At 41.1% G+C, this 27,742-nt stretch overlaps 1 protein-coding gene across 1 annotated transcript in view; it reads right to left on the reverse strand.

The window, feature by feature from the left end:
* GLI3 (GLI family zinc finger 3) overlaps window positions 1-27,742 on the reverse strand; it is a 79,253-nt gene that overhangs the window by 4,384 nt on the left and 47,127 nt on the right. The window contains exons 7-10 of the mRNA XM_074284508.1: window positions 16,213-16,362; window positions 13,877-14,041; window positions 6,195-6,485; window positions 1,521-1,848 (exon numbers count right to left, since the gene is read on the reverse strand). Coding sequence (XP_074140609.1) covers window positions 1,521-1,848; window positions 6,195-6,485; window positions 13,877-14,041; window positions 16,213-16,362 — 934 coding nt within the window. The remainder of the gene's footprint in view (window positions 1-1,520; window positions 1,849-6,194; window positions 6,486-13,876; window positions 14,042-16,212; window positions 16,363-27,742) is intronic.

Genomic DNA, 27,742 nt, shown 5'->3' on the forward strand with positions numbered 1-27,742 from the left:
CTGATGAAGGCTTCTTGTTACTCATTCAGTCGTGTCCAACTTTTCATGACTCTGCAGACCATAGCACCCCAGTGCTGTTTATGGAGATTTCTTGGCAGACATACTGCAATGGTTTGCCATTTCCTTCTCCAGTGGAATAAGACAAACCAAGGTTAAGTGATTTGCTCAGGGACACTTACCTAGTAAGTGTCTAAGTCCAGATTTGAACTCAGATCATCCTGACTCCAGACCCAGAGCTTTATCAAGTGAGCTATCTAATTTCCTCAATGAACTAATACAATGATCCAAGATAATTCATGATGAAAACTTCTATCTGATCCAGAGAGACACACATGCACACATGGAGAGACACAGAGAAAGGGAGGGAGGGAGGGAGGGAGGGAGACAGAAAGAGAGAGAGAGAGAGAGAGAGAGAGAGAGAGAGAGAGAGAGAGAGAGAGAGAGAGAGATAGCCACAGAGACAGAGACAGAGACAGAAGGAGGGAGGTATGGAGGGAAAGAGGGAGAAAGGGAGAAATGGAAGGAGAAAGAGAGGGAGGGAGAGAGAGCAAGCTGATGAACTCTGAATGCAAATAGAAGTATAACTTTCTCATTTTCCTTAATTTTTTCTTTTTTTGTGACATGGTTATATTGAAATGTTTTATTTGATTTTATATATATATATATCGAGTATCATATTGCTTGCCTTCTTAATAGATGGAGGAGGGACTAAAGAGGCAGAGAATTTGGAACTCCAAGTTACATATATACATACATATATATATATATGTAAAACTTGGAGTCCAAAAACATATACATATACATATATATATATAATATATGTCTGTGTATGTCTATATCTGTGCATGCATATGTATATATATATGCAAATATAAATAAAAAACAAAATATATATTAAATTTAAAAGGAGGTTTGGTAGAAGAATGGGTTATGAAGGAAGGATAATTAATTGTCTCGGCTATGTTGAGCTTGAGATTCTTATGAGATATCCAGTTTGAAATATCCAATTGGAAGGTAGTAATAAGGGAGCACATCTCAGTAGAAGGCCTTGAGCAAGATACAGACATCTCTAAGTGGTCAGTTTAGGAATACTTCAAAGGTTGGGAAGTTTCTAAGTAAGAAAGAAAGAAAGAAGAAAACCCAGGACAAAGTCATAGGGAACACTTAAAGTGAGGGGGTGTGATATGAAAGATGAACCACTGAGAAGGAGCTGTGTGACAGAAGAAATGGAACCAGGAGAGAATGGTGTCACAAAAGCTCAGAGAGGAGGCGGACTCCAGGGGGAGAAGAAATTACCCTGCATTTACTCTTTGCAGGTGACTGTGTGCACCCATCATCCCCACCACCCCCATAGTGTCACCTCCTTGGAGACAGGGCCCTCCTCATGTTTGTGTTGGAATACCCAGTGGTTTGTCTAGTACCTGGCCCATAACAGAAGCTAAGCAATCCTTGCCGGCTGACTGCTCTTTATAAGGAAACATGATGCCTTTGAGAAATCTAGGGGCTGTGGAGTTTCTTACCGTTTCCTATGATAGGAGCTAACACAGGGGCTTTTGGAGGTGGGATGGGGTTCAGTCGTGGAAGCATTCCATTCACTTGTTTAAATCTTTCTGCTTTTACTTGCTCCATCCATTTGGTCCCTGTCGTGTTCCTCCGAGCTTGCAAGGCAAGAGCGGTGGTTGCCGTGGAAATGGTAGAGTCCATGATGGGGGTTTCGTCAATGGCGCTGAGGTCTCCTATACTGCCTCCGTTGGTCAGATGGAGCTCGATCCCACTGTTGGAATAGGGGCTGCTGGGGGACTGTTGGCTGCTGCATGAAGACTGACCACCAGGGCTTGGCTGAGATGTCTGTTGAGGGAAGGGAGACCAGAGAGAAATTCGTCAAGCAGAAGCATGAGGCTTAGCTGGCTATTGAGCTAGTCTACCATGGAGGAGTGATGTGGGGGTGAGTGGCCAGTGACTCCTGCTGCTTTCTTGCACCCCAGACACTTTAGGGAGGAACCAGTAGACAACCAATGATCACAAATGCTCAGTGTCACTGTCTCACTGTATCAGTGTCACTAGTGATCTCACTGTATTGGTATCAATCACATATCAATGTCACTGTATCTGTATCACTGTATCAGTATCACTGTATCTGTCATTGTATCACTGTATCTGTGTCACTATATCAGTATCACTATCACTGTATCAGTGTCACTTATCACTGAATCACTATATCACTGTATCAGTGTCACTATCTGTATCATTGTATCAGCATCATTATATCACTATCACTATATCAGTAAGACTATATCACTGTATCTGTGTCACTGTGTCACTATCACTATATCAGTAACACTATATCACTGTATCTGTGTCACTATATCAGTATCACTATCACTGTATCAGTGTCACTTATCACTGAATCACTATATCACTGTATCAATGTCACTATCTGTATCACTGTATCAGCATCATTATATCACTATCACTATATCAGTAAGACTATATCACTGTATCTGTGTCACTGTGTCACTATCACTATATCAGTAACACTATATCACTGTATCTGTATCACTATATCAGTATCACTATCACTGTATCAGTGTCACTTATCACTGAATCACTATATCACTGTATCAATGTCACTAGCTGTATCACTGTATCAGCATCATTATATCACTGTATCTGTATCACTGTCTCGCTGTATCAATATCACTATATCAGGAGGCTATATCACTGTATCTGTGTCACTGTATCAGTATCACTGTATCACTGTCAGTGTCACCAGCCTCACTGGTGGAACCCTGTGTCTAACTTAGCCCAATTCATTTTATTCTGTCTCCTCTTTTTCCTCTTTAAAGCACAGAAACACACACACACACACACACACACACACACACTGCAGGTGTCCTTCTGCACAAACACAACAAATCCTCACAAAACTGACCTGGATACAGGCTTTCACAATGGCCTGGCTCATGAGCAAGTCCTCTAGGTAGGCCTTCTGCATATCTCATGCATGCACAGACACTAATGGGGAATCTCTCCCTTTACCTACGTCGTTCTAATTAGTCCCCAAACCTCCACAGCTGGGGATGGGCAACCATCCAGCAGGAATGGGCAATCCCAGACCCGGTTGGGCTGGACTGGAGATGTGCTTTGTTATGTGCCTGAAGCCCCAGCCACGGCCTGAAGGGATCCTCCTTTGGGAGCAGCCAGGGGCCTTGGAACCCCTTGGATGTCCCTGCCTTGCCCTCTCATCAAATGCAAATAAGAGGCAGATTTATCACCACTTAATGAGAAGTCTGAACACTCATGCAATTCTACTTGGCCACAGAAACAAGTGCATTCCAACACATCCGAAAATGGTGACACAAATGAATTCATGCCTTCTGCATACGCCCTCTGAGGGGGCCCAGTGGATTCACAATGAGACAAATGATACTCAGGAGCAGGGGAAAGTCTCTGATGGAAAGAGCTGGGAGATGTGTTCAGAGACTAGCCACATCCTCATGTGTCATGCAAGACCTATGCACATACACCCAGATGGAGCGAGCCCCAATTTCCCACATGCTAAGAATCACCAAAACAAAACAGGACATCAAGGATGGGATGTGGCTGACCGAAGGTTCACCACTGGGGACGTCATGGGAGGGTCACACGTACGAGGGAAAAGAAAGCCAGAACAACAAGGCCCCACTAACATTCCAGTGACAAGACATCTGAGAAGGTCAGTTTCCCTCACCTGATTACCCACTGTCCTTAGGAAGTGAGAACAAGACAGTTAAGAGCATTAGACAAAAGAGACATTGGATTAGTAAGGAGAAAAGGTGACAAAATTGAATTCACAAACAAGGTAAATCAAAACAACTAGTCATCATGTTTAAAATGCAATAGAACCAAGATCAATTGGAGACACATATTAAGGACCTGCAAATGCAGAAGGGGCTGGCAGATATTTTTCTTTAAGGGAAGGAAATCATAACCAGTTAAGGGTCTATTAACTACCTACTTATTCAGAAACATCAACTGTTTTGTTTCTCATCTAAGCAAATTAATCCCCCTGGGTCTCAGTTTCCTTATCAATAAAATGAGGAAATTGGAAAAGGACATTGTTAATGGTCCTCCTGGATCGAACATGTCATTTAAGAAGTTCATCAACTAATTAACATCCTGGAATATCTAAAATATCTTAGAACTGAATGTGTCTGAATCTTCCGTTTCCACCATTGACCTTGGATATAAAAGAAAATATTGGATATTTTCATATTGTGACATTAATAATAATAACATAAATATAAATAATATAACAATATACAATACAAATATAAATAATAATAACTAAAATAGCATTGATACACTACTTTAAAACTTGCTATATGCATTACATATATGACTTCACCTGAGAGGTAGGTGTTATTAATAGCCCCCTTTCACAGATGAGAAAACTGAAGCAGATAAAAATAGAATGATTTGCCTATGCTACAAAATTAGCAAGTTTCTGAGGTTAGAATCTTTTCAACTCTCAGGCCATGTCCTTGCCCCACTTAGCTGTGTTTGTGGGAGCTGGCAAAACTGCACTGGGATGCGTGGCCAAGCCCTGGAGTTCTCGGCACTTAGTACAGTGCCTAGCACATAGTACAGTGCCCAGTACCTAGTAGGCATCTAATAAACAATTATTGACTGGCTGATTGACTGATTTTTTAAAAAATGAATCAGGGAAGGCAGCCAGGATGCTCTTGGCTAGAACCAAAAGCTTCCATCTTTGATGTATGTGACCAAGGCAGCTGAAAAGTCTTTTTCCTCTCCTCCTAATGAGAAGAAATGTTGTTGGATATTAGCACAGGTTTGTTCTACCTTTTGTTCTTGTTAGACTATTCTACCTACGTTAGACTGCTCTACCTATGTCATCCTGTAGTTTTTCAGGAGGAGGCCGAATTCATATTGAATTTTTACAATGTCAACTTCCTGCAACATGTGAGGCTCACGTAAGGATGGACACAAAATTTAATCTGCTACAGAAATATCGCATGAGGTATTTTATATCTAAAGGAATTATGAGGAAAATTACTTTGTAATTTAATTACTTTGTCAATTAGTATTTTCAAATAGTTTGTTTTCTAAAAGGAACATAGCCCATGCACTAAAAAGTACCCTATAGGGGGCTCCTCCATCATTATGGGCCTGTCTCTGGGCATCATACACTGGTGGAAAGAGCTCCCTCCTAGCAACTAAGGCAGATTAGCATCTGCTTTCAACCTTAAAATTTTGGCGAGTCCTCAGAGCACAAGAAGTGAAGATATTCACGCATATAGAGGTTGAGAGCTAGAAAGGTTCTAATCCAAGCTTCTCCCCCCCCCCCAGTTTATAGATAAGGAAACTGAGAGAAATAGTTGCTCAAAGTCACTAAATTAATTAGCATCCAAGGTAAAACTTGCACCCTGTTCATCCTAACTCTAAGGCTGCCTGTCTGTTCCCCATGTCCCCTCTCTTCTCATCTATAAATGCGACATATTTAAGGTGAGATCGTGCCCATCTGACTGGGAATAGATTTTCCCATTTTACCATAGTTTGTTTCTCGTGTCTAAATACATGGAATTGGATCTTACTCCACAGGGCAAAAAATGAATAAAAATCTCCAAGAAAATATATAAAAAATAACTTCAACCCCTCTCTCAGACATGTGGCCCTGCCTGCTAAACACCTGTTTTCTAATCCTTTTATGGCATTCCATCTTGGGGAGCTTCTTAGCGCTCCCAGATGCGCCCGAACAGGAGTTTTGGGAAGTGTCTGAGGGAAGAGGCTTTGGGTCTTGCTATTAACCCCCACCCTCCCTTGGTCCCTCAACTCAATTGTTCTATAACTGCAGGGATTATATGACAAGATAATGGCCATCTTTCTAGGAGGCAATTGGGGCTTTCTAGCTTCCTCACAGCACTCTGGTTCAAGATGGATAAAAAATGCTGTGGAATTAGGGGTTGAAGACACCCTTTTAACATGATTATCTTATGGAAAGTTCACAGGCAAGAAAAGACTGCAGGCTTTGTGACCAGAGCTGATTACATCAGTCCTGAGAGGCTGGCAGGGGGAGACATCCTGTCTTGGATCTCTGGATCCAGATTTTGGATTCGAGCTTCTTGACTCCTAAAGGGGTTTGGGGGGGCTCCAGGAAGGGCTAGGGCAAACCCAAAGGGGAGGCAAACGCCTACCATTGGCTTCTCAGACTTGACTGTTTTCACTTGCAGGCATTCGTCCCGCTTTGAGGTAGAATTGTTGAGGTCCTTCTGCTCGCCCAAGGCCCCCTGAGTCTGCTGTCCAGGAGATCGGGATGGGCCGTGGCTTCCAGGCTCCCGAGGAGGGGGAGGCCGGGGATGGAGGTCCCCGCGTTGCTTCTTCGTGACATGAGCCTCAGGGCCATGCACAGTCTTCACGTGTTTGCGGAGGGAGCTGGGATCTGTGTACCGTTTAGTGCAGCCTGGGATCTTGCACACATATGGTTTCTGTTGAGATCACAGGAAAAAAAAAAAGATACTAGATAAGACTTTTCGTTATTGTCATTTGAAGTCAGAATCATCCCAAAGACATGATTATTCTCATGCTTTTACAGGCCTTTGCCTCCCCCACTTTTTGTTCAGTTACTTTTTAGTTGCTCTCTATTCATGGTGAAGGAGAAAAACAGGAATCCCATGCCCCAGAGTGCTTAGAAGCCCCAACAAATTAACATAAAGATTTGACTCAAAAAGCTCATATATGGAGTGAGAGGTGAACTATATATGGCACTGTTTCTGCCCAAGATTATAAAGTGCACCTAATATGCCATGCATGGGTATGCTAACGGTCTTTTGACCTTAGCTCACCTCTTTGGGTCTCAGTTTCTTCATCTATAAAATGAGGTTCTGTGGCCTTGGAAATCCCTGAAGTTCCAGATCTAGGATTCTAGGATCCTAAATCACTAACCCTGAATTGCAATTTTCCCTGGTGACTTGAGCTTAAGTTCCTATGATATTATTTTATTTTTCTGAACTTCATAAAAGTTTGATCACTTTCATGACTGGACACACATAATAGTTCTAGAACTAGTAGCTATATAATCCACCCTATACATTTTACATTTAAGGAAACCAAAGCACAAAGAAGGAAGATGACTTATCCAAGACCATCAAGGAGGTTAGTGGCAGTGTCTGGGTTTGAGGAAAAATCTAATGGGATGTATATCCTTTCCATGACTCTGGACAGAACCAGTAAGAACATCACATCTTGGATGGTGGATGCCATTCATTTATTTGTAGGTTGGCTTACTCTCTCAGGTAGATAATTTCTACCCTCTCTAGTTATGTTTCTTGGTTTCTTGAAAACCCAGAGGCAGTAGGATGGGCCTGATCACCTTTAAGGACCATTTCTATTATATAACTATGAATATGTCTATGAGAAGTGTGGTACAATACTAAAGAGGCTCAACCTAGGAGTTAAGAAACATTGGATTCAATGTCTTTTCCAGACCCATCCAAGCTATATAAACATGAGTCAGATAATTGACTTCTCATTACTCTAGGCAATTCTCTAAGATTATGGTAGATATCAGTGGACAAACATGGAAGGAAGGAATATCCTGGGAGGTCAGTCTTCCATCATCTTCCAAAGAGGTACGAATACCAATTATTCCTTATTAGTGACCGAGTAATTAGAAATGAAATAAACTAACTAAATAAATGGGAAACATTAAGCACAAATAAGCTTGAATAATTTCTACCACGATGGTTTCTGTTGATTTTATTATTTAACCTTAATATTCTTATGGCCATTGCGGCTATTTAGTTTTCTGGGCACAGATGATTTCTACGTTCCCATCTACATGTATATTCTTGAGATGATGGCCTATTAGAAAATCAACTATGAGGAAATGTATGAGCTGTCCAAGGTGCCCATAGAAATGAGAAAGGGCATTTCATCCCCAAGCAGGCTTCCAGAAGCATTTTGGCACTAAAAGCCGCCCAGCAGATTACCTGCTCCCTAAAATGCTGAAATGCACTCACTAATGTAGTGAGATCCCTGAAATTACCCTGAAAGCTTCACCCCCAAATGGGAGTTTCCTTTAGAAAGAATTGATTCCCATTAAAGAGAAATTACTCCTATTCAGCAGATCATGTGATTCATGGCATATATAGAATGAAATGAACACATCAAGCTCCATGCATTAGAGAGAGAATGGCTATAATGACTAGCCTGAGAATGGTATAGCTGCCTGTGATTAACACCCCCCCTCATCCTCCTCCTTCCATTGACACAACTCTTTCCTCCTTGGATTTACTAAGACATGAGTCATGGGAAGGAACCAGATCAGTTTCTCATATCTGTTTATTGCTTGATCTTTATAGAATTCATATGCATATACATGTATATATATATTATCATATATACTCATTATAGAGTATGTAATGTATACATATGTTATATGTATATAATGTATATAAAATGTATATAAATATAATATATAGAAATGATTTTACAAAAAAGTCCTGACAGTGCTCATTTTGGATTCCCTCAAATACTATTCAACCCAACAATTATTGGATTCTTATTATGTCCTTGTGATAGGAACTCAATAAATAGATGTTAAATTGATCTAGATCGAATGATAAGCTACTATTTTAACTAGTAGGAGACCAAGCCCAGGGATAAACAGTTCCTGACTCTACTTAGGAAATTTAACTTCTGCCACACGAGTCAAAACAACAAATACAAGTGGATGGTCTTAGTTTCCTTTACCTGAATAAATACAGAAGTGACTATTGTGCTCAGGTCATCTGTTGGTTGTTTGGCTGGTTACTTTCTTTTTTAAAAAATATCTATTAATTTTATTAATGACACAAATCTGAGAGAAAAAAGGAATACTCTCCATAATAGAATCAGAACTCCAGACTATCTGAACAGCCTGGAGAAGTTAAGCTAAGGCTATAAGAGGAAATTTGTGAAGCATCAATATTGGGTTCCCCTAGAAAAGTTGCACATATTTAAAAGGGTGAAACTATAACATTAGGGCAGAGATCCTGATCACTTTTTACCTGAATGATCAGAATGACCTTCTAACTGCTTCTCCTGTTGAAGGACAAGGTTTCATTTGTTTGTTTGGTTTTCATATATCAGGACCTTAGCGAGTTTTCAGCATTTGTCCAAGAGTTGTTGGGCTTTTTTCCCCAAAAAAGGAGATAGACTAACGTAAAGTCATCATGATTACTGAGGCTTGTGTTTTTTTTTTTTTTTTTTCATTATTGGCTCACTAGGTTTGGGTAAATATCTATTCATTTTTACTTTTTGAAATTGAAAAGGTCTAAAAATAATCTCCTTTTCTTAAAATGCATCATCTGCAAGCCTGTTTAAGACATTGCTTATTGATTAACTAGATTTTTCTAAGCCTAGTCGAATCATTCATTCCTTTGTTCACTCATTTATTTATTCCTTTGCCTGTGAACCAGAGATGTCTGACAAATTTGTTTAAAATAACAATGCATTTTATGAATTGGAAATAACTTTGGTGCAGAATGGGGATTTGTATTTCTAATGTTAATGTTTATACAGCCAAATATTACCTAGAATAAGAGAAATCTTAGTATACATAACCCTAAGGAGCATTTCCCAAATGAATTTTGCCACTTTCAGGGATGAAACATATTCATAGGATTATGGATTCTGATAGAGCTAAAGAAGATTTGAAGAACCTCCTTCTATTCCACTACTTTCTCTTACACATGAAAAAACTGAATGAGGTCCAGTTCAGTAGAATATAACTCTCTAAATATTAATGACAACAATAACTAGCATAAAGGAGTGCTTTACAAATATTATCTCACTTGATCCTCTCAATAATCCTGTGGAAAATGGTGATGTGATTCTCCCCATTCCATAGAAAGCAAACAAACATTCGGAAAAATAAGATCTGTCCAGTTTCATACAGCTAGAATATGCCTGAGTCAAGACTCAAATTCAGGACCTTCTGCCCTTAAGCTCAGACACTGCCCAGCTGTTGTCTAACATGCAGATAGGCATGGTTTCATTTTTTTTATGCATAGCCTCAAGCACATAGTTTATATTTAATAAATGTATGTTGTTTGATTGTATAAGATTGTGATTTTAATAAATGGCAAAGCCTAAAATTCAACTTAGGGTTTATTATTATTATTATTATTATTATTATTATTATTATTATCATTATTGGAAACTTAAAAGGTGTTGTTCTGGGTAGACCAGTCATTAGTAAAACTGTAAAATTTTCAGTGTGAGGCTTTTACATTTCAGAAATTACAAAACACTACAAATCAGGGCTTGGTTTGTTTTATTGATTATAGAAAATGAAGAAAATGTGAATAAAACAAATTACACTGAAAAGTATGTCACATGTACATCTTTTTTGAGTGTGTGAGAGCCAGTTGTTAAACATTTACTACTATGCCCCTTATTTATTAAATAATCTTGTGATAAAGAGGTAAAAGTGGGATCAAGGACATTTTGGAGTTATTATTTTAGGTTTATTTTTCATATGGAAAATAAATGATTCTTTGGGAGACTGGCCTATGTAACCAATTTCTTAATTCATCTTTTAGACCAGGGATAGTCATTCTTAGCATTCCCCTTTCTTTTCTAGAGTTTTCATTCTGTTTTCTTTGGATTCCCCAAAATATGGGGAAATACCACTCTAAACCACAGCTACTCTATAGGATATTGAACAAGATGCCAGATCCCTTCCAGAAATTCCAATGACCATAAAGTCAAGTGAAGCTGGAATTAGATTAAAAGAAACACATCCAGGAAAGTTTCTTTTCAAAAAGAGTGAGAGGAAATTCTGACTAATGGGCCCAATAGAACAGTTCCATGGGCAGATAGACCCTTTGGCAAAAGGAACACTGTTTCCCTTTGCCAGAGTGTTCCTTATTAAATTCTGCATTAAATTGTTTGTATATGAGGCTTCAAAATAAACAGCAAAAACCCTGCAGTAAAACCCTTGGCGTTAAAAATCATAGTTCAAAATGGGTTGACTGGAGTCTCCAACTTGTTCCAATCTCTTCTCCACGTGTGATGAGGAACCTGAAGGTCATTCAGAGAAATAGCAAGCACCAAGCGCATCCCCAGAGACCTCACACCGTTCCATGTGATTCCCCCCGGGGAGCCTGAGTTCCTTCCACTTGACATTAAGTGACAGAGACACTTTACCCTTTTCCATCTCTGACCTTCAAACATTAACTTCTCCTCACACCTGGGTCTGAACCTACTTTAGCCTTCAGCCAGCTGGTCAAGTATCTAGCCAAGAGTTAAACAGCCCAGCAGGTACCAGAAGCACTTGTGATGCAGGAAGCTGCTTGGCGGCAGGAAGAGACAGCACCAGACTGACTTATGGGAGGAGGTTTGGTTTTCCTAACTTCGTGTGTTTGGAGAAAAGAGTGAATGAATCACGAAAAGCAGGTTGGAGAGAAAACTCAGACAGTCTAGAAGAGACAGGTTGTTCCCTCCTCCATGTAAGGTGCCTTCTCTTTTCAAGTCGTTGCCTATGGGTAAGTCCTCGTACCTCGTACCCAGTATTGGAAGTAGCCTAGGGAGACCTCTTGGTGCAATGGTTTGAGAGGAGACCAGGCTCTCTCTCAGTGATGAGCTGGCAGCACATAACCTCTCCAGGCATCAATATTCTGCTAGAACTAAATGATCTGTCATTTCTTCCAGCCCTAACGATTGATGATTGTCCAGCTCTATTTTAAGGAACTAAATGCTGTGACCTGAATTAGAGTACGAGGAAAGGGCGAAGAAAATAGTCTGGTCCCATGGTGTTGGAGTTGCCTGTATAGGCTTTTTGTATTCAGCTTTTCCCAGGGCTTAGTGCCAGCTTGGCACTGAAGGAATGATTAGCGCACACTTTTATTCATTGATTCATTCTTGCACAAGGACCCAAAGAGCAGGAGAGAGGGGAGGCTGCCTTTTTCCCCATCTGAGAATGGAGCAGATGAATATTTTCTTACAAAGTACTAGCACCCGCTAACTTCAAACTCTTAGAAAGGATGGCTTTAAACAGTCAGGGGCATAAAGGCACTACATTTCTTTCCCTTGGATTAGGCTTCTCTTAGCTCTAATGAATATACGTTTTACAAGTCAGAGTAAAAAAATAGAATCTTGTCAGTGTGTGAGTCTAATTCTCTAAATTCTCCTTTGGAGCCCGGCGTCTGTGGCCAAGACCTTGGGTTTCCAGTAGAGACGCCGAGTGTGGAGGTGACTCCGTCACCTACATGACCTCGGCTAAATCAGCTTCAGTAATTCTCAGTTTCCCCATATGTAAAATAAGAGGATTAGACTAAAGGGCCTCTGATGTCTTTACTAGCTCTCAGTAGAGATCTCACTGGACTCAGTTTCTTTCTCTGTAAAATAAAGAAGTTTGGGGGCCACGTGATCTCGGAGGTCCCCTGCAGTCCGACACCCTCTAGAAGACTTAAGATAACCGAGTCTGCTTTTGACCTCTGCATCCTGCTACCTTTTCTCCTAATTTCTGAGACTAGCAGTGAAGTAAGGAGACCAGGAAATTAAGATTTAAATCAGCAATATAGTATCAGCTGCCACACTTAGTGAATCAATTCAACAACAAAGGTCCGTTAAGTTGTGCAAGGCAGATGCATCTTTCTCCATGTTCTGGGCTCATGAACGTAAGTCATTCAAACGGCTTCTCGTATCAACAGGATTCCTTAGGGACTAAATCACTGCATATGGATGACCAGAAGATGGAACCACCAAACAGCAAAAAAAAAGAACTCTCTGCTGGGGCATTTATTGGCTAATATCTTTGTTTTTCTTTTAAGTTCTCCCCTCAGGTACCAGATCCTCCATGGAGTCCTTCCTGATCTCCCCAACCCCAATCTGAAAGAGTTTGCTTCCTCATGAATTGCACCCAGAGTCTCATCTAGTCCTATGCATTGCCCTCATCCCATCCTCTGCAGGGACAGGGACCAGAAGAACATTGCTGGGGGGCCTATAAGGGCCCTGAGAGGTCAGAGTATCCTGCCCATTCATTAGACAAAGCCCAAGGTGTTTAGCCCAAACTCAGCTCTTTAGACTCACTTTCCACTGAACCACTGCTTTTCCAAGGCTGCAGCTCCTCTGCTAACAAATTCTACCAGCACCTGTCTTTTCATCCTTCAGGATGCAGCCTAAGGTCTTGCTTGTCCTACTTACTGCCAGCTCAGCTTCCTTCCAAACCCAACACAAGAATTACCTCCTACCTGAGACCTCTATTATCCCTCAACTGCTTGTCCATTTCTTGTGTATTCCTTGTGTTTCCGGTGGATTTTGTTTCTTTCTACATGTGGATGTGCTGCTTCCCCTACTAGTATTTAAGTACAGACCCATTTCCCTTTTGTTTAGCAATCCCAGTGCCAAGCACATCCCTGACCCTGCTGTGTAGGATGCATCCATACAAATCCATTCCTAAATTATATGAGGAGATGTGCTAGTGGAGCAAAATCATGGTGGACGCTTAATTAATTAATGATAATCAATTGACTGGCATCATGCATTGGCCTGAATTCTTGGACAACGAAAAGGTTCCCTCTTTCCAGTGCTTTTAGTCTTCCTCTGGGTAATTACTCAGTAACCCTGATGATGCACAAAGTTTGAGTTTTCAAAGGATCATAATTATCCCCTGTTAACTCTAGGGCTCCTAAGGACCTTTGGGTTCAGCCAGTACAAGCCCCAGTTGCCCACCTGTTAGGGTCCCACTCTAAATATCCAGAGATCTGAAGAGAAAACCACTTGTCCCTTATTAGCATCTACCACAAATAGTCCAGGAAGAACAAAAAGTCTTTCACAGCAATAATCCCTCCCAGTGCCTGGGCGGAGGCAGCCTTCCTCCATTCTGAATTACCTCATTGGAATGGGTCCGGTTCTGATGTTTGGCTCGGTCCGAGGCATTGGAGAACGCCTTGTTGCAGCCCTCGTGCTCACAGACGTATGGTTTCTCTCCAGTGTGAGATCTCAAGTGGGTTTTCAAGTTTTCTAGTCTGGAGTAGGCCTTGGTACAACCTTCAAACTAAGAACGACAGGGACATCAAGATTAGAATATCGACAGGGGCTGATTAATCCCGGAGGAGCTGGCTCACAAAGAGTGAGTAGCCCTGAAATTCAGGGCTTTATCTGATCCCAAGGAACACCTGCCCCCAGGAGAGCTTGCTTCCTGCAGTTCTTCCCCAGTTCAGCACCCTGCCAGGTGAAGTCTCTGCAGTCAGGGCTAGCAAATAGCCTTAAAAAAAAAAAAAAAAAAAAAAAAAGGGTGCCTGAGGACATTGGGTGCCCAGTCTCGGACCATGGTTCTGGTCAGACACCCACTCCTTCATATGGATACAAAAATATATATATATTTTTTCCCTAAGGACCCAGAATTTGTTCAGATCAGCAAAGCCATCATGCACATTACACATCTCTCCCCCCTTGATTCACTCTGGGAAGGAAAGGCTCAATGCATAAGAGCATTCAGGTTGTCTCTCAGACTACAATCCCATTTCCCAGTGGAGGACGAGACAGACAAAATGGCAGAAGACTCCCAAAATGGGGGGGGGGGGGCAGATCTTTATTGATGCCAGCCTGGTGCAAGGGAAGCTGTTGCCCATGAGTCAGAGGAGGGACTGACGTGAACAACTTTATCTCCCTCATTAGAATGGGAACTTTGGGAAGGTAAGCATGGCTGGCCCACAATATGTGTAGCTGGAGCATTTATTACGGTATCTAGCACACAGTAGTCATTTAATAATTGTTTGCTGATATACTGGCTTGTGATTTCAATGGATGGGGATTTCACAAAGATATGGTTTTCCTACAATATGTGTGTCTCAAGCATTTATTATGGTATCTAGCACACAGTAGTCACTTAATAATTGTTTGCTCATATAATGGCTTGTGATTTCAATGGAAGGAAATTTCACAAAGATATGGTTTTCCTACAATATGTGCGTCTCAAACATTTATTATGGTATCTAGCACACAGTAGTCACTTAATAATTGTTTGCTCATATATTCGCTTGTGATTTCAATGAAAGGAAATTTCACAAAGATATGGTTTTCCTACAATATGTGCGTCTCAAACATTTATTATGGTATCTAGCACACAGTAGTCACTTAATAATTGTTTGCTCATATATTCGCTTGTGATTTCAATGAAAGGAAATTTCACAAAGATATGGTTTTCCTACAATATGTGTGTATCAAGCATTTACTATGGTATCTAGCACACAGTAGTCACTTAATAATTGTTTGCTCATATATTGGCTTGTGATTTCAATGAAAGGAAATTTCACAAAGATATGGTTTTCCTACAATATGTGTGTATCAAGCATTTATTATGGTATCTAGCACACAGTAGTCACTTAATAATTGTTTGCTCATATATTCGCTTGTGATTTCAATGAAAGGAAATTTCACAAAGATATGGTTTTCCTACAATATGTGTGTATCAAGCATTTACTATGGTATCTAGCACACAGTAGTCACTTAATAATTGTTTGCTCATATATTGGCTTGTGATTTCAATGGAAGGGAATTTCACAAAGATATGGTTTTCCTACAATATGTGTGTCTCAAGCATTTATTACGGTATCTAGCACACAGTAGTCACTTAATAATTGTTTGCTCATATATTGGCTTGTAATTTCAATGGATGGGGATTTCACAAAGAGGAAACTCCCTCTACCAATGCAAAGCAACATCTCATCTGATCTCCAGGCTTACAGAATTCACTCTAGTACAGAGAGGGTGACTCAAGTGTCCAAGGTCACACAGCCAGAGGCTATTAAAAGAAGGACTTGAATCCTGCCCAGATTTTCAGACCTTGAAGTTAGGTGTTGGTTGATGAAACCATATTGTCCCTTAACTCTAAAGAATGAGAACCTCTTTTATTTTGGGTTCTTCTAGAACCATGGGTTCAGGAAGTTGCCTCAAATAACTTGACTGCTTTTCAGGCAAATGGCAAGGGCTTCTGCTATCCCACCAGTACTGGGGATTTCCTAACTCTAACCTGATTCTAACCTAAACCCTATGATTCCCTCATCCATTCCTTTCTTGAAAAAAAAAAAAAAAAGCCATGATTAAATTATTTTATTCTCTTCCATAAGGAGTCCCCAAAGCCTGGGACAACCCCAACAACCAAACTGTCCCTCACCATTCTCACCAAGATAATCAGCCCCTAGCACCCGCTGTCCCCTTACTCACAGTGCATTTATGTGGTTTCTCTCCCGTGTGACGTCTCATATGGACTACCAGCATATACTGGGCCTTGAAGGGTTTCTGTTCTCTTGAGCAGTCTAGCCATCGGCACACAAACTCCTTCTTCTCCCCATGGATGTGATCATTATTTATGTGCTGCAGAGATATTTGGGAAAGAAGAAACAATAACACAGAAATGGATTATTCCAGTCTATATGTCAGCTCACCATAGAAAAGAGAAAGAAAGCTGGCCATTTTCTTTTTTTGAATAATTCCTTAAGTCTTGTTTTTGTTCTTTTTTTTTTTTTCTTCCTTTCAGGTAGCATATTTTCCAAATAGACATTTTAGAAGAATTTGTACTATTTCCTTTCATAAGAGGTTTGGTTTGTTTTTGTTTTGTTTTGTTTTTGCTGGGGCAATTGGGGTTAAGTGAGTTGCCCAGGGTCACAAAGATAAGAAATGTTAAGTGTCTGAGAACAGATTTGAACTCAGGTCCTCCTGAATTCAGGGCTGGTGCTCTATCTAAGGGTTGGTGGTCTAGCAAGAGTTTTGTTTTTGTTTTTGTTTTTTTAAAGACAATCACTTATAATAACAATACACATGTTAAAAAAAAAAAAAAATCCACAGTATAATAGAACGGCAAGATGTCTTTCTGAACTTTCTCCAACCTGACTTTCTCTGAAAGCAGCACTGTATTGTGGGAGCTGAGAGCTGCCTTGGCTCAGGTGACAAGTCTCCGCTCCTCTAACTCACATCCAGAAACGAATCCCTCCACAGCATCTCAGACACGTCGATCATCAACTCTTTCCTGAAGATCCTTAATGAGGGGAATCTCGTCCCTTCTTTTAAAAAAGAGCCCATTGTACTTTTAGACAGCTTTCATGGTTAGAAAGCTTTTTCCCCATACAAGTGTAAATGATTCAGGCTCTGGCCTCAAAAAAGGTCAAGACCAACCTTTGTCCGCGAGAAGACTTTTAAAATACGTGAAGTTGGCTCCCGTGCCCACCCCTCCATCACCACTCTTTCCAAGCGTTCTCTTCTCTGAGCTAAGGGAAAGAGCTCATCCCAGGGCGCTGCTAATTGCACCGCCACGTTTTGGTATATTATCAACAGCAGCTCTTTGATCTACTGATCCTCTAGGTGGTCTGGTACTTTTGAAAAAGGTATTTTATCCATGAAAGTATCCACCAAAGTCAGTACCCAGTGCTCTAAGACTGATGGTGGCTCCGAGATAAAACCATTCTGCATTCTAGAGATAGGTTAGAGAAAAGCCTGACCCACAAAGAGCCCTCGTGCTTTGTCAAGGTCAAGGAAAGGAGTGCAATCTTGCCCCAATTTCTGAGGAGAGGGAGAGGGAGAACTGGAGGGAGAAAGGGGAGGAAGAAGAGGGAAAGAGGAGGAGAATGGGAAGGGAAAGGAAAAAAGAGAAAGGGAGAGGGGGGAAGGGCACAGAGAGAGAAGGAAAGGGAAGGGAGACAAAGGGAGGAAAAGGGAGCAGTGAGAGAGAAGGAAAGAGGGAGTGGGCAGAAGGAAAGAGGCAGGGTAATAGGGAAGGAGAGAAGAAGAGGGAAAAGGAGAGATGGGAAAGAGGGAAGAAGGAGGGAGAGGGAGAAATGAAAATGCCATTTCTTATGTTCATAATTCTGGAGCATTCCTGTGGTAAAGAGATGTGGGTTTCCTGTAAAAGGACGAGTAATTTTTTTTTTTGTTTCCCCCAACTTTATTAGCATTTCAGAAAAGTTAAAAAAGTATACAGAAATATATGAAGATAACAGATGTGCTGGACCACGTACAGCGTGCCGTCTTTATAAGACTTGATGCTTCACATGCACATCTGAATCCGTGAATATTACCTTGGACTGTCACAAAAGTCTACACATGAGCAGCCTGTTGAATCCAAGCCACAGAAAGCAGAAGGATTTAAATGCCTTCTTATTTCCAGGGCGGGAGGAGAGGGGGAGACATAGAACGACATAAAATCCATCAACTAAAGTAACTACTGGTCTAATTATTCAAGTTTAAAAAAAAAAAATCTAACTCAGTGCTGGGTTGTTGGGCCAAATTAGTCCAGGAAATGACCTGAGAAATTCAACAATGATAGAGAAGCTAAATTAAAATCTTTACACTTTCAGCCGGTTCCTAGAACCTGTCTTGGGTTCCCAAGATCTTCAGAAGCTCTGCTCAGAGGCCTCCAGCTGACGCTGACTGGAAAGCAGCCCCCAGAGTCCCCAGAGTCTAAGCGAGGGATGCTGTAGTACAGGAAGGTTTCCTTTTTGCCTTTTCGTGCTCAGTGCCTGGCCCAGACTAAGTGCTTAATGCCTGGTGACTGATTAATATATAAAGAGAATGCCAGACAAGTCATGATATGGAATCTCCAGGAAGAGCAGACAATCTCCCGTCATCTGCTCCTCAAAACTTCACCCTCCCACACCCCTAGAATGGCTCCCTGAGAGTTCACTTGTCCCTGACCCTGGCTGGTAAGGAGGATTCTGGGGCAGCACCTTCAACAGCAGCCTTGGGCTTTCTGGGGCTCGCCATCCAGCCAAGAACTCGGAGATTATGGGAAGACAGCAGGCTGCGGCTCTCCACTGTCATCAATGGGGCTCAGAAATGAGCGCTCCCGGAGAGCGGTCCTTGCCTGTGAACCTGTGGAACTCCTGTGTTTTGCTCTGCTCTGTACCAGCTTATGTGTGGCCTGCTGCCACACAATTTCACCAACGCTGGTGACTGCAAACGCGTTTTCCACCCTTCTCTGTGCATCACCAGAATTTAATTCATTGCCTGAACAAAGTATATTGCTTAGAAAATACCTACTTAATTACATGAGGCAGGACGCCTTGCTATAGGACGGGGGCCAGAATTCTCTCACATGGAGGGACTCCAGATTTCTTCCTCCCTATCTCTGATTTAAGAGATAAAGTTCTAGGAAATTATCAAAAGAGTACAGAGAGTACAAGGGTAAAGACTGGCCCAGGCTCACGCAGATCCTAAATTGCCAAGGTGAGATTTAAGCCCAAGATTTGTAGACTCCAAGGTCAGTACTCTAAGCAGTATGCTAGGCTGCCTTGTTTATGATAGCTTCCCTTAAAATAGTGCCATATTCAAGAACCACAAAGAAGGTCCCTTGACTTATTATCAGTATGCCCTTCCAAATTATCTGGCATATTCTCTCTCTTGGTCTCTCTCTCTCTCTCTCTCTCTCTCTCTCTCTCTCTCTCTCTCTCTCTCTCTCTCTCTCTCTCTCTCTCTCTCTCTGTCTCTCTCTCTCTTCTCTCTCTCTCTCTCTCTGTCTCTCTCTCTCTTTCTCTCTCTGCCTCTGTCTCTCTGTCTCTGTCTCTCTCTGTCTCTGTCTCTCTATGTCTCTGTCTCTCTCTCTCTTTCTCTGTCTCTGTCTGTCTCTCTGTCTCTCTCTCTGTCTCTGTCTCTCTGTCTCTCTCTCTGTGTCTGTCTCTCTCTATCTTTCTCTCTGTCTATGTCTGTCTCTCACTGTCTCTCCCTCTCCCCCGGTCTGTCTGTCTGTTTCTGTCTCTGTCTCTGTCTCTCTGTCTCTCTCTCTGTCTCTCTGTCTCTCTCTCTGTCTGTCTCTGTCTCTCTGTCTCTCTCTGTGTGTGTCTCTGTCTCTCTCTGTGTGTGTCTCTGTCTCTCTCTGTGTGTGTCTGTCTCTCTCTATCTTTCTCTCTGTCTATGTCTGTCTCTCACTGTCTCTCCATCTCTGTCTGTATGTCTCTATCTTTCTCAATGTTTGTGTCTGTGTGTGTCTGTCTCTAGCTCTGTTTCTTTCTGCCTGTCTGTTTCTCTCTGAGTGAGTTGACTGAGGTCAGGGGCTACATTTGAGGCAGCTAGTTGGCACAGTGCAGAGACTGTTGAACTTCAGGACAGAAAACCTGAATTCAAATCCCATCTCAGTTACTTATTAGCTGTGTGACCTTGAACAAATCACATACCCTCTTGAAGCCTCAGTTTTCCCATCTGTATAATGGGAATAAGAATTGCAACACCCCTCCCAGGGTTGCTACCAAGATTATACATGTAAAGTATTTTGAAAACGTATGTAAATATTAACTATTAGTATTATTGTTGTGGCTCTAATATCTCCAGTGCCTAGAAGTGCTTTAACACACTTTGATAAATGCTCGTTGATTGTTTGGTTGTAATTCCAAGGGAATTATTCTCCTTGATTCCTTTCACTTTGGGCTAGCTAGCTCGCTGTGTTTAAAGTTTCTGAGTTGTTGTCTGTGTGCAGCTTCTGTGAAAAACCTGACTTTTTTTGTTTTAATCAAGTAAATAAATAATTTAACCGGAGGGAAAACACTCGTGTGTAAATTCCAAAGAAGTCTCAGACAAAGACAGGTGGCCTGCCCGAGGGCCCGAGGCAGAGGGAGATAGATGGGCTAAATTACGAGTGTTCTCTATATGCCGTTGCTGGATGAAGAGGAGAGAATGAGCCCCAGTGGGCTGGTACCCAAGACATGAACCTCCCTTTGTGCTAGCTCTGATCCTTGAGCCTCCCAATGGGAGCTAAAGAAGCGTGTGCCTTGGGGAAGCCAGAGCTATAGAAACAGGGGGATGGTTTGGGGGCCACTCTGGAAAGCTTTCAAGGTGCCCCTTCTCCCTTCGGATCCACAGCGGGCGTGTTAGCTCGATCGACTTCCAGCTGGCAGCCCCGGGACTCCTCCAACCCTGGAGAGAGAGGTAGGTGGGCAAAGGCTCCAGTCTCTTGGTAAATGAGCAGGGGAGGCGCTTGCGCCTTTTAAGTGCCTGTCCCTTTGATGCCTGGCACTTAACGCCAACCAAGTGGGCCGGGTGCTGTCACAAGAAAGGGGCTCGTTAATGCCTCAAGAAAAGCGGGGCTGAATGCAGGCTCGCTTCCCCTCCCAGACAAACGGATGGCCGTCTGTGACGGACTCACCAGACTCCCTCACTGCCACCTCCCTTCCCTATATCCGAGGTAGCACAGTTTTATCTCCAGTCTCTCGGTTCCCAATATCTGCAGGCTGGAAGCACTTCCCTTCGGCCCCAAGCGAGCCCTCCCATCAGCCTTGGGTCCTGCTCCAGACGTCCCCTTGTTCCTGAACAAATGATTTGCCCCTCTGAGGCCTTTCTTCCTTGTCTATCCCACGGATAATGACAGCCCTTCCCTCACATGCTACTTTGTGAAATTGATATCCATTCCAGCTTTCATCAAGCAACGCGCATCCAGAGTCTCTCTCCCCAAAATTGTCTTCTCTCCACCTATATGTCAATAATATTATATCACGATATACCAATAATCGACTTTGTGCAGTATGTGACCACTTGCTAGATGCTTAAATATGACAGAAATATTGGGAACCTGGAGTCAAGAAGGCCAGAATTCAAACATGGTCTCAGACACTTATTAGCTGTGTGACCTTGGGCCAGTCATTTTGCTTCAGTTTGCTCTTCTGGAAAATGAGCTGGAGAAAGCAATGGCAAACCATTCCAAGATTTTTGCCAAAAAAAAAAAAAAAACTCCAAATGAAGTCCCAAAGAGTTAGATAAGATTGGACAACAACAGCGGTAGCCGGCATTTTCACGGTGACTTCAGTTGTCCTAAGAATTTTGCAAACAATATCTTATTTCATCCTCACAATAATCCTGGCATTTCATAAGTGGAAACCCCCTTGCCTTTTCTAAACATCCTTACTACTGTTGGGGAGGGCACCATCAAGCCAAGCACTCGTGTTGACAATGGGATGCTTCAGATATATTTGGTCAGTCAGTAAGCATTTATTAAGTGCTTACTGCTTACCACTATAGGGGATGGTACCATCAAGCCAAGCACTCATATTCACAATGGGATGCTTCAGGTGTATTCGGTCAATCAATAAGCATTTATTAAGTGCTTACTCTGTTCTAGGCTTGTGCTTAGTCCTAGCTAGAAAGGGAAGACACAGTCCCTGTCTCCAGGAGTTATCCAGTCTCCTGGGGTCTATTCTAGCTCTCACTCTGCAAAGCCCATATTCAAAGCCAGGTCCTCTAAGTTGCAACTTCATGTTCATTCCATTGCAAAAGTTTTCCTTTCCTATACCAATCAATTGATCTAAACTTCTCACCTGCCTTCAGTGCTGTGAGGAACTGTGCTAAGGGGGACATAAAAAGGCAAAAAATGGTGGCCATCTTCAAGGACTATATCCTCTGGTCAAGGACATAACACAAACAAAATAAGCTGGGCCAGGGACACTAGTTCAAAGATAAGAAGTCTAGAAAAGGAGGAGGGGACCAGGTTAGGAAGGGCTTTGAATGCCGAGCAGAGGATTTGGGTTTAATCCTGGAAGTGACAGAGAAGAGGGACTTAAGCAGGTGAAGTGATGATTTGTTCCTTTGCCTCTTTTCTGTGAATGTGAGGGCTCTGCCATCACTGGGTGGGCTTATCGCTTAGATCTCCTGCCTCCCTCGAACTCAGCACCTTCATGCAGAAGCCTGACCAACCTGACCATCCCCTCTCCTCCATCAGCTCTTCTATTTCTCCAATTCTTTCCTCGCTACCTAGCTGTCATATCACCTCATGTGAAAAAAGTGAAGTCTAAGCCATGACGTGATTTATTTGAGTTTGTTCAAGTAGTAAGATTTTAAGAAAGGGTCAAATTTGAATCCAAGTCTCTTGGGGCCACTATAATATATGTCTGTATTAATATAATAATATTGATTATTTATGCTATATTAATTATATCCTATGTTATCATATTAATTCATAATAATATATTGTTATATGAATAATTATGTAAATTATATCCTATTAATATAATAATGTCTGACCAAGAACTCGTGACTTCAGGGCAGGAGAGCGTATTGGAGGGCAGGGACGCCCCTGACTGAAGGCAGGTGGAGTTCCTGAGAAGGAAGGCAATCCACGTTTGAGCCTTTGGAGCCCTGACGACATGGATATCACAGTATGAAACAGGGTAGTATTAAACGGTAGTTAGGTAAGGGTTTAAATTTTTGTTACAGATGATCCTATTCTCTGGGAAGAAGACAGTTTTCTGGTGAGTGTCAGCTCAAAGAAACTACTCTAGTTCATGGTGTCAAGTTGCTGTTTGTAGAAGCTTGGACATCTGGTCCCATTCTTAGAAGATCTCACAATTATGGGAATCTTCTACCATGGTATCTAGTAAAGGAGAAAATTCTGCTTTTAGGAAATACTTTTTTTTTAATAGTGAAATTGTATAAATGACAACTGTAGACACAAACTGATCTTGAAGTGGATTCCCTGAAAAATGATCTTGCCCCGGTTCCCGTGTTATTTGAAATTTTGCAACATATTTTAATGGAAAATGAAGTTCATTTGTTACTCCACAGGAAAGAATTTGATTCTCATCCTCCTCCTCCAGAGTCAAGTTCCATCCTCTTTGGTGGATGCCGTCTTTACTAAATATCAGTTCTTCAAACAGCCCAACCTGTAGTTTTATGAATGCTAAATATTGAGAATTCCCAAGGGATCATTCAATTTCTGACCCCTGCATGAAAAAAATAACCATTGCATTTTTCTCTGAAGGGCTTTTTGTGGCAATTTTAACACAGCGAGACAGACATAATATCCTGGAGAGAAGCAAGCTTACAGTATTGCATTCTTGACCCAGGAGAAAGCATTCACCCTCAGGACAAAAAGGGAATCAGAGTGTGCTTGAAGCGGGAGGTGGGGAGAGAAGGGGGAATTATATAATCCCAACCTTTATATTTAAATATTTACATGATCCAAAAAAAAAAAAAAAAAAAAGACAGCAATTTGGTTCCAAGCCAAAGGGATTTTTCTACGAGTCTCCTTGACGTTTAGGAGAAAGGGAAAGGACTCTGGAGGAATTGTTAGAGGGATGTCATGTGATGATAAAAGGATTCCATCTCACTAAGATCACTTCTTGCAGCTGGAGCCGATGTATCTGGATGTGGTGAGTAAGCTAATGAAGAGACTGGGCTCCAGAAATGCCAGGGGTTTACAACAACCTACCTGGATTTCCTGTGCAAGTTGATGAGGCTGTAAATGGATGGCTGAGGGGATGGCTCCTTCTCAGAGAAAGCTGCCAGGAGAGGAGCTCCCCTAACTTTGCTCCCTATACTTGCCATGGGCAGAAAGGACTTTCCTTTGGGATGTTTTTGCTAATTGGTTTTTATATCAAATTCATCTGCTGTTATCCCTTGGACACCATCTTATGCTGGAACTTCAGCTTGGAAGAAAGGAGGAGGAGTTGCCTTCCCAAAGTAGGGAGAAGGCTCCTAGAGACCATTGGGATTTTTATTGTCAAAGGTATCAAAATGGCTTAACTTGGGCCTAATACAGTGGGAGTGGGTTTCCCTTTGCCTCTAGAAGCTCTCGTGACCCCCGGCACCCTCTAGATAAGCATCTTCTGCTTCTCATTTAACGCCTTTCCCATTTTGGCTCTACCCTATCTGTCCTGACTAAGTACTCCAAGATCTCCCTTGCTACCCTTGACCTTTTGACCCAATTGACCCATTCCTGGAAATGTTCTTCCCATTGCGTCCATTTGCTTTCCTTCAAAAGCTCTAATGCTCCCCACCTCTAACCTCTCAGAGCTTAGAACCTCTTAGTTTCTAGTAGTCTCATTACCTTCAAAATTACTTTGTATTTGAAAATTAATAATAATAATAATAGCCAGCATTTGGATAACAAAGTATTACCTACAAGTTGGTAACTTGTTTTTACAAATATCTGACTTATTCGTACAACCCTGCAAATGTTATTTATTAGAATTATTTTATAGTTGAGGAAATTGAGGCAAATAGAGCTGAAATGTCTTGCCCAAAAGGGCAGCATATGACCTCACGTCTTGCTGACTCCAAGCCCAGTGTTCTAATTCCTGAGCCACCTCACGGCCTGGTTATAACAATTGTACACATAGATATCCATGAACAGAATGTTCCTCATAAAGAAACAGGAAGTCCCTTGAGGACAGGGACAGCTTCAGTTTTGCTTTTATATCTTCCGTGTTTAGAACAGGACGCTTAATACATTTTGTTGCCAAAAACATGTGGGATCAACCATAACTCGAGAAACTCAACAAGACTAGCTCACCCATCATCAGCTCAGGAGGTCAAGTCAAGGAATGACCGGTTGACATTATGTGGTTTTAATGAGTAAAAGAGAAAAGAAAAATATTCCAAAGAATAAAATAATAAATAACAATAGAAGAAAGTTTGGGATTTACTTGGCACGTATTTTATATCCATCCAAATGCACACATCTTCTCTATCTTTTTAGGAGCCCCCAGAGGCCAAGGATACTTTAGCTTTTTCTTCCTATCTCTAGAGTTTTGCACAGTATTTGGCACACAGTGGTACTTAATAAGAGCTTGTTTATCGAGATTCCAAAATTGCTGGGCTAAGCAAACACTGTGAAGGAAAAAGTTAGCTCTCCTTATGTTAAGGAATAATAACAAAACATTTCCCAGAAATTCTGAGAGGAAGAGATTATAAATAGAATTCTCAGGATGCCAAAAGGTCGAACCCAAAGGAAACACATCTAATATCAGATGATTTACACATAGTTAAGGCTAGAAAGCAGACTCAAATTAATTATGACTCAACTAATTACAGAGCTGGGAAAGCAGTGCTACTACCTGACAAAGATGGATTCAAATTGGCGGAGCATTAAGCAAAGCAAGCAGGGAAATTCTATTATGATTAAATGTACCTTTGAAAATGAGAGAATGTTGGTACTAAACACCTGTGTGACAAATCTCAAAGTCACTGGACTTGTAGAGGAAACGTTAACTGATTTGTAAAAAAGAATTATTCAGATAATAATACACAGTGGGATCTTCCAATCCTCTAATAATGGAATGGGATATATGAATCAAGGCAAGTAGCTAGATTACAGATATGAACAGAATCCTTAGACGTGAAATAGAGAACCCCAATTGCCAGTGTAATTGCCCGAGCAAGGGGTTATGGTGCCATGTGAGGAGAGAGAAGCACTTCAAAGTCAGAGATTTGGGAAGAAGAAACAGCAGGATTTGGCAATATTCAAAGTGTGTGATAGAAGAGAATGAAAAGGCAAGAGTGACAGTGAGCTGGCAACCCTGGGAGACGGGATGAATGGCGAGCCCCTCAATAGAAAGAGGAAGGTTGGGAGCAGGATTCATTTGGAAGGAGCGTTGAGGAGCTCTGTTTTGTAAATGATGAGTCTCCATATATTTCTTCGCACCTGTCTACAAAAGCATGTGACTCTTTGAAAAGCCAGTTTGGGGAGGATTCTGCTTTGCAGATGTGTGCTGACTGACTAAAAGAACTGGAATGGAAACTGAGAGACAGGATAACTTCAAACTTACATTAAACATTCACAAAACTTAAAAAAATTATAGATGAATTCAGAAAGGCAGAAATTGTAAACATATTGTTTACAGGAGACGCAGCATGGTCAAATGGATAGGAAGATGACCTTGTATGCAACTAGACCTGGGTTCAAGTCCTCCCACTAATGCATAATGGTGATGTGATCATAAGTTATCACTGAACCTCAAAGTGACCTGGGAAATCCTCTAAAGTGTAAATTACGGATGCATCATCAAAGGTGAGATTCTTGAGATTCTTAACTGAGGCTCTTCCTCACAATGATAACATCCCATGTCAAGGTTAAATAAGCAAATAAGCAAAGGTCAAATTACAATAAAATAAGTACTAAATAAATATGATCAAAAGATATGGGCACTGAATTTTTTTTTCAAATAGTATATGAGTTAATACTATCAGTATTATATATATATGTATATTTGATCTAATCATTAATTAGTGATATATATATATATATGTGTGTGTGTGTGAGTGATATTAGTGATACATGTATGTGTAGATAGACAGACATAGATAGATATTTGACCTAATTATTGATTGTATGTATGTGTATATATATATATATATAATTACCAAATATAAAAGTATACAGAATATGAACATAGCAGTGCTAAGAGGTAAACATATCTCTCAAAATTTATGGTAGCCAAATTAAAAAGAGAAAATTAGTAAGTTGAATGAAGTTTAAATGAACAACAAGAAACAAGATTAAAAGTTATGGAAAGAAAGAAATTGCTAACATTAAAGGAGAAATCAATGAAACCATGAACACAAGAATAACTCAATTGATATATAAATCAAATGATTTTCTAAAAGACTAATAAAACCAATAAACAATTAGCAAATCTAATTTTTAAAAGGGAGAGAAAAACAAATTGTCAGAATTAGGTAGAAGGAAGAAATCATGAAAAATGCAGAAGAAAAAGAGAAAACTAAATCTAATGTATGCCAGAAACAAGAAAATATAAAGGAAATGGATGCTTAGAGCCAAAAATACAAAATATCCGAAATGATGGAACAGAAAATAGAAGAATCTCAAGTCATCAGTGGGATCACTCAAAATCCCTACATTCATCAAAGAATTCTGCCAAATATTCAAAGAACTAAAGCCTCCACTATTCTACTGTTATCAAAAACTTAAAAAAAAGGTGAAAAACAACATTTTATGGTACCATTTGGTACCAGATACAATCAAAATACATCAACAGAATGG

This window comes from Sminthopsis crassicaudata, chromosome 1, assembly GCF_048593235.1.
Source record: "Sminthopsis crassicaudata isolate SCR6 chromosome 1, ASM4859323v1, whole genome shotgun sequence".
In the NCBI taxonomy this organism is placed as follows: Eukaryota; Metazoa; Chordata; class Mammalia; order Dasyuromorphia; family Dasyuridae; genus Sminthopsis; species Sminthopsis crassicaudata.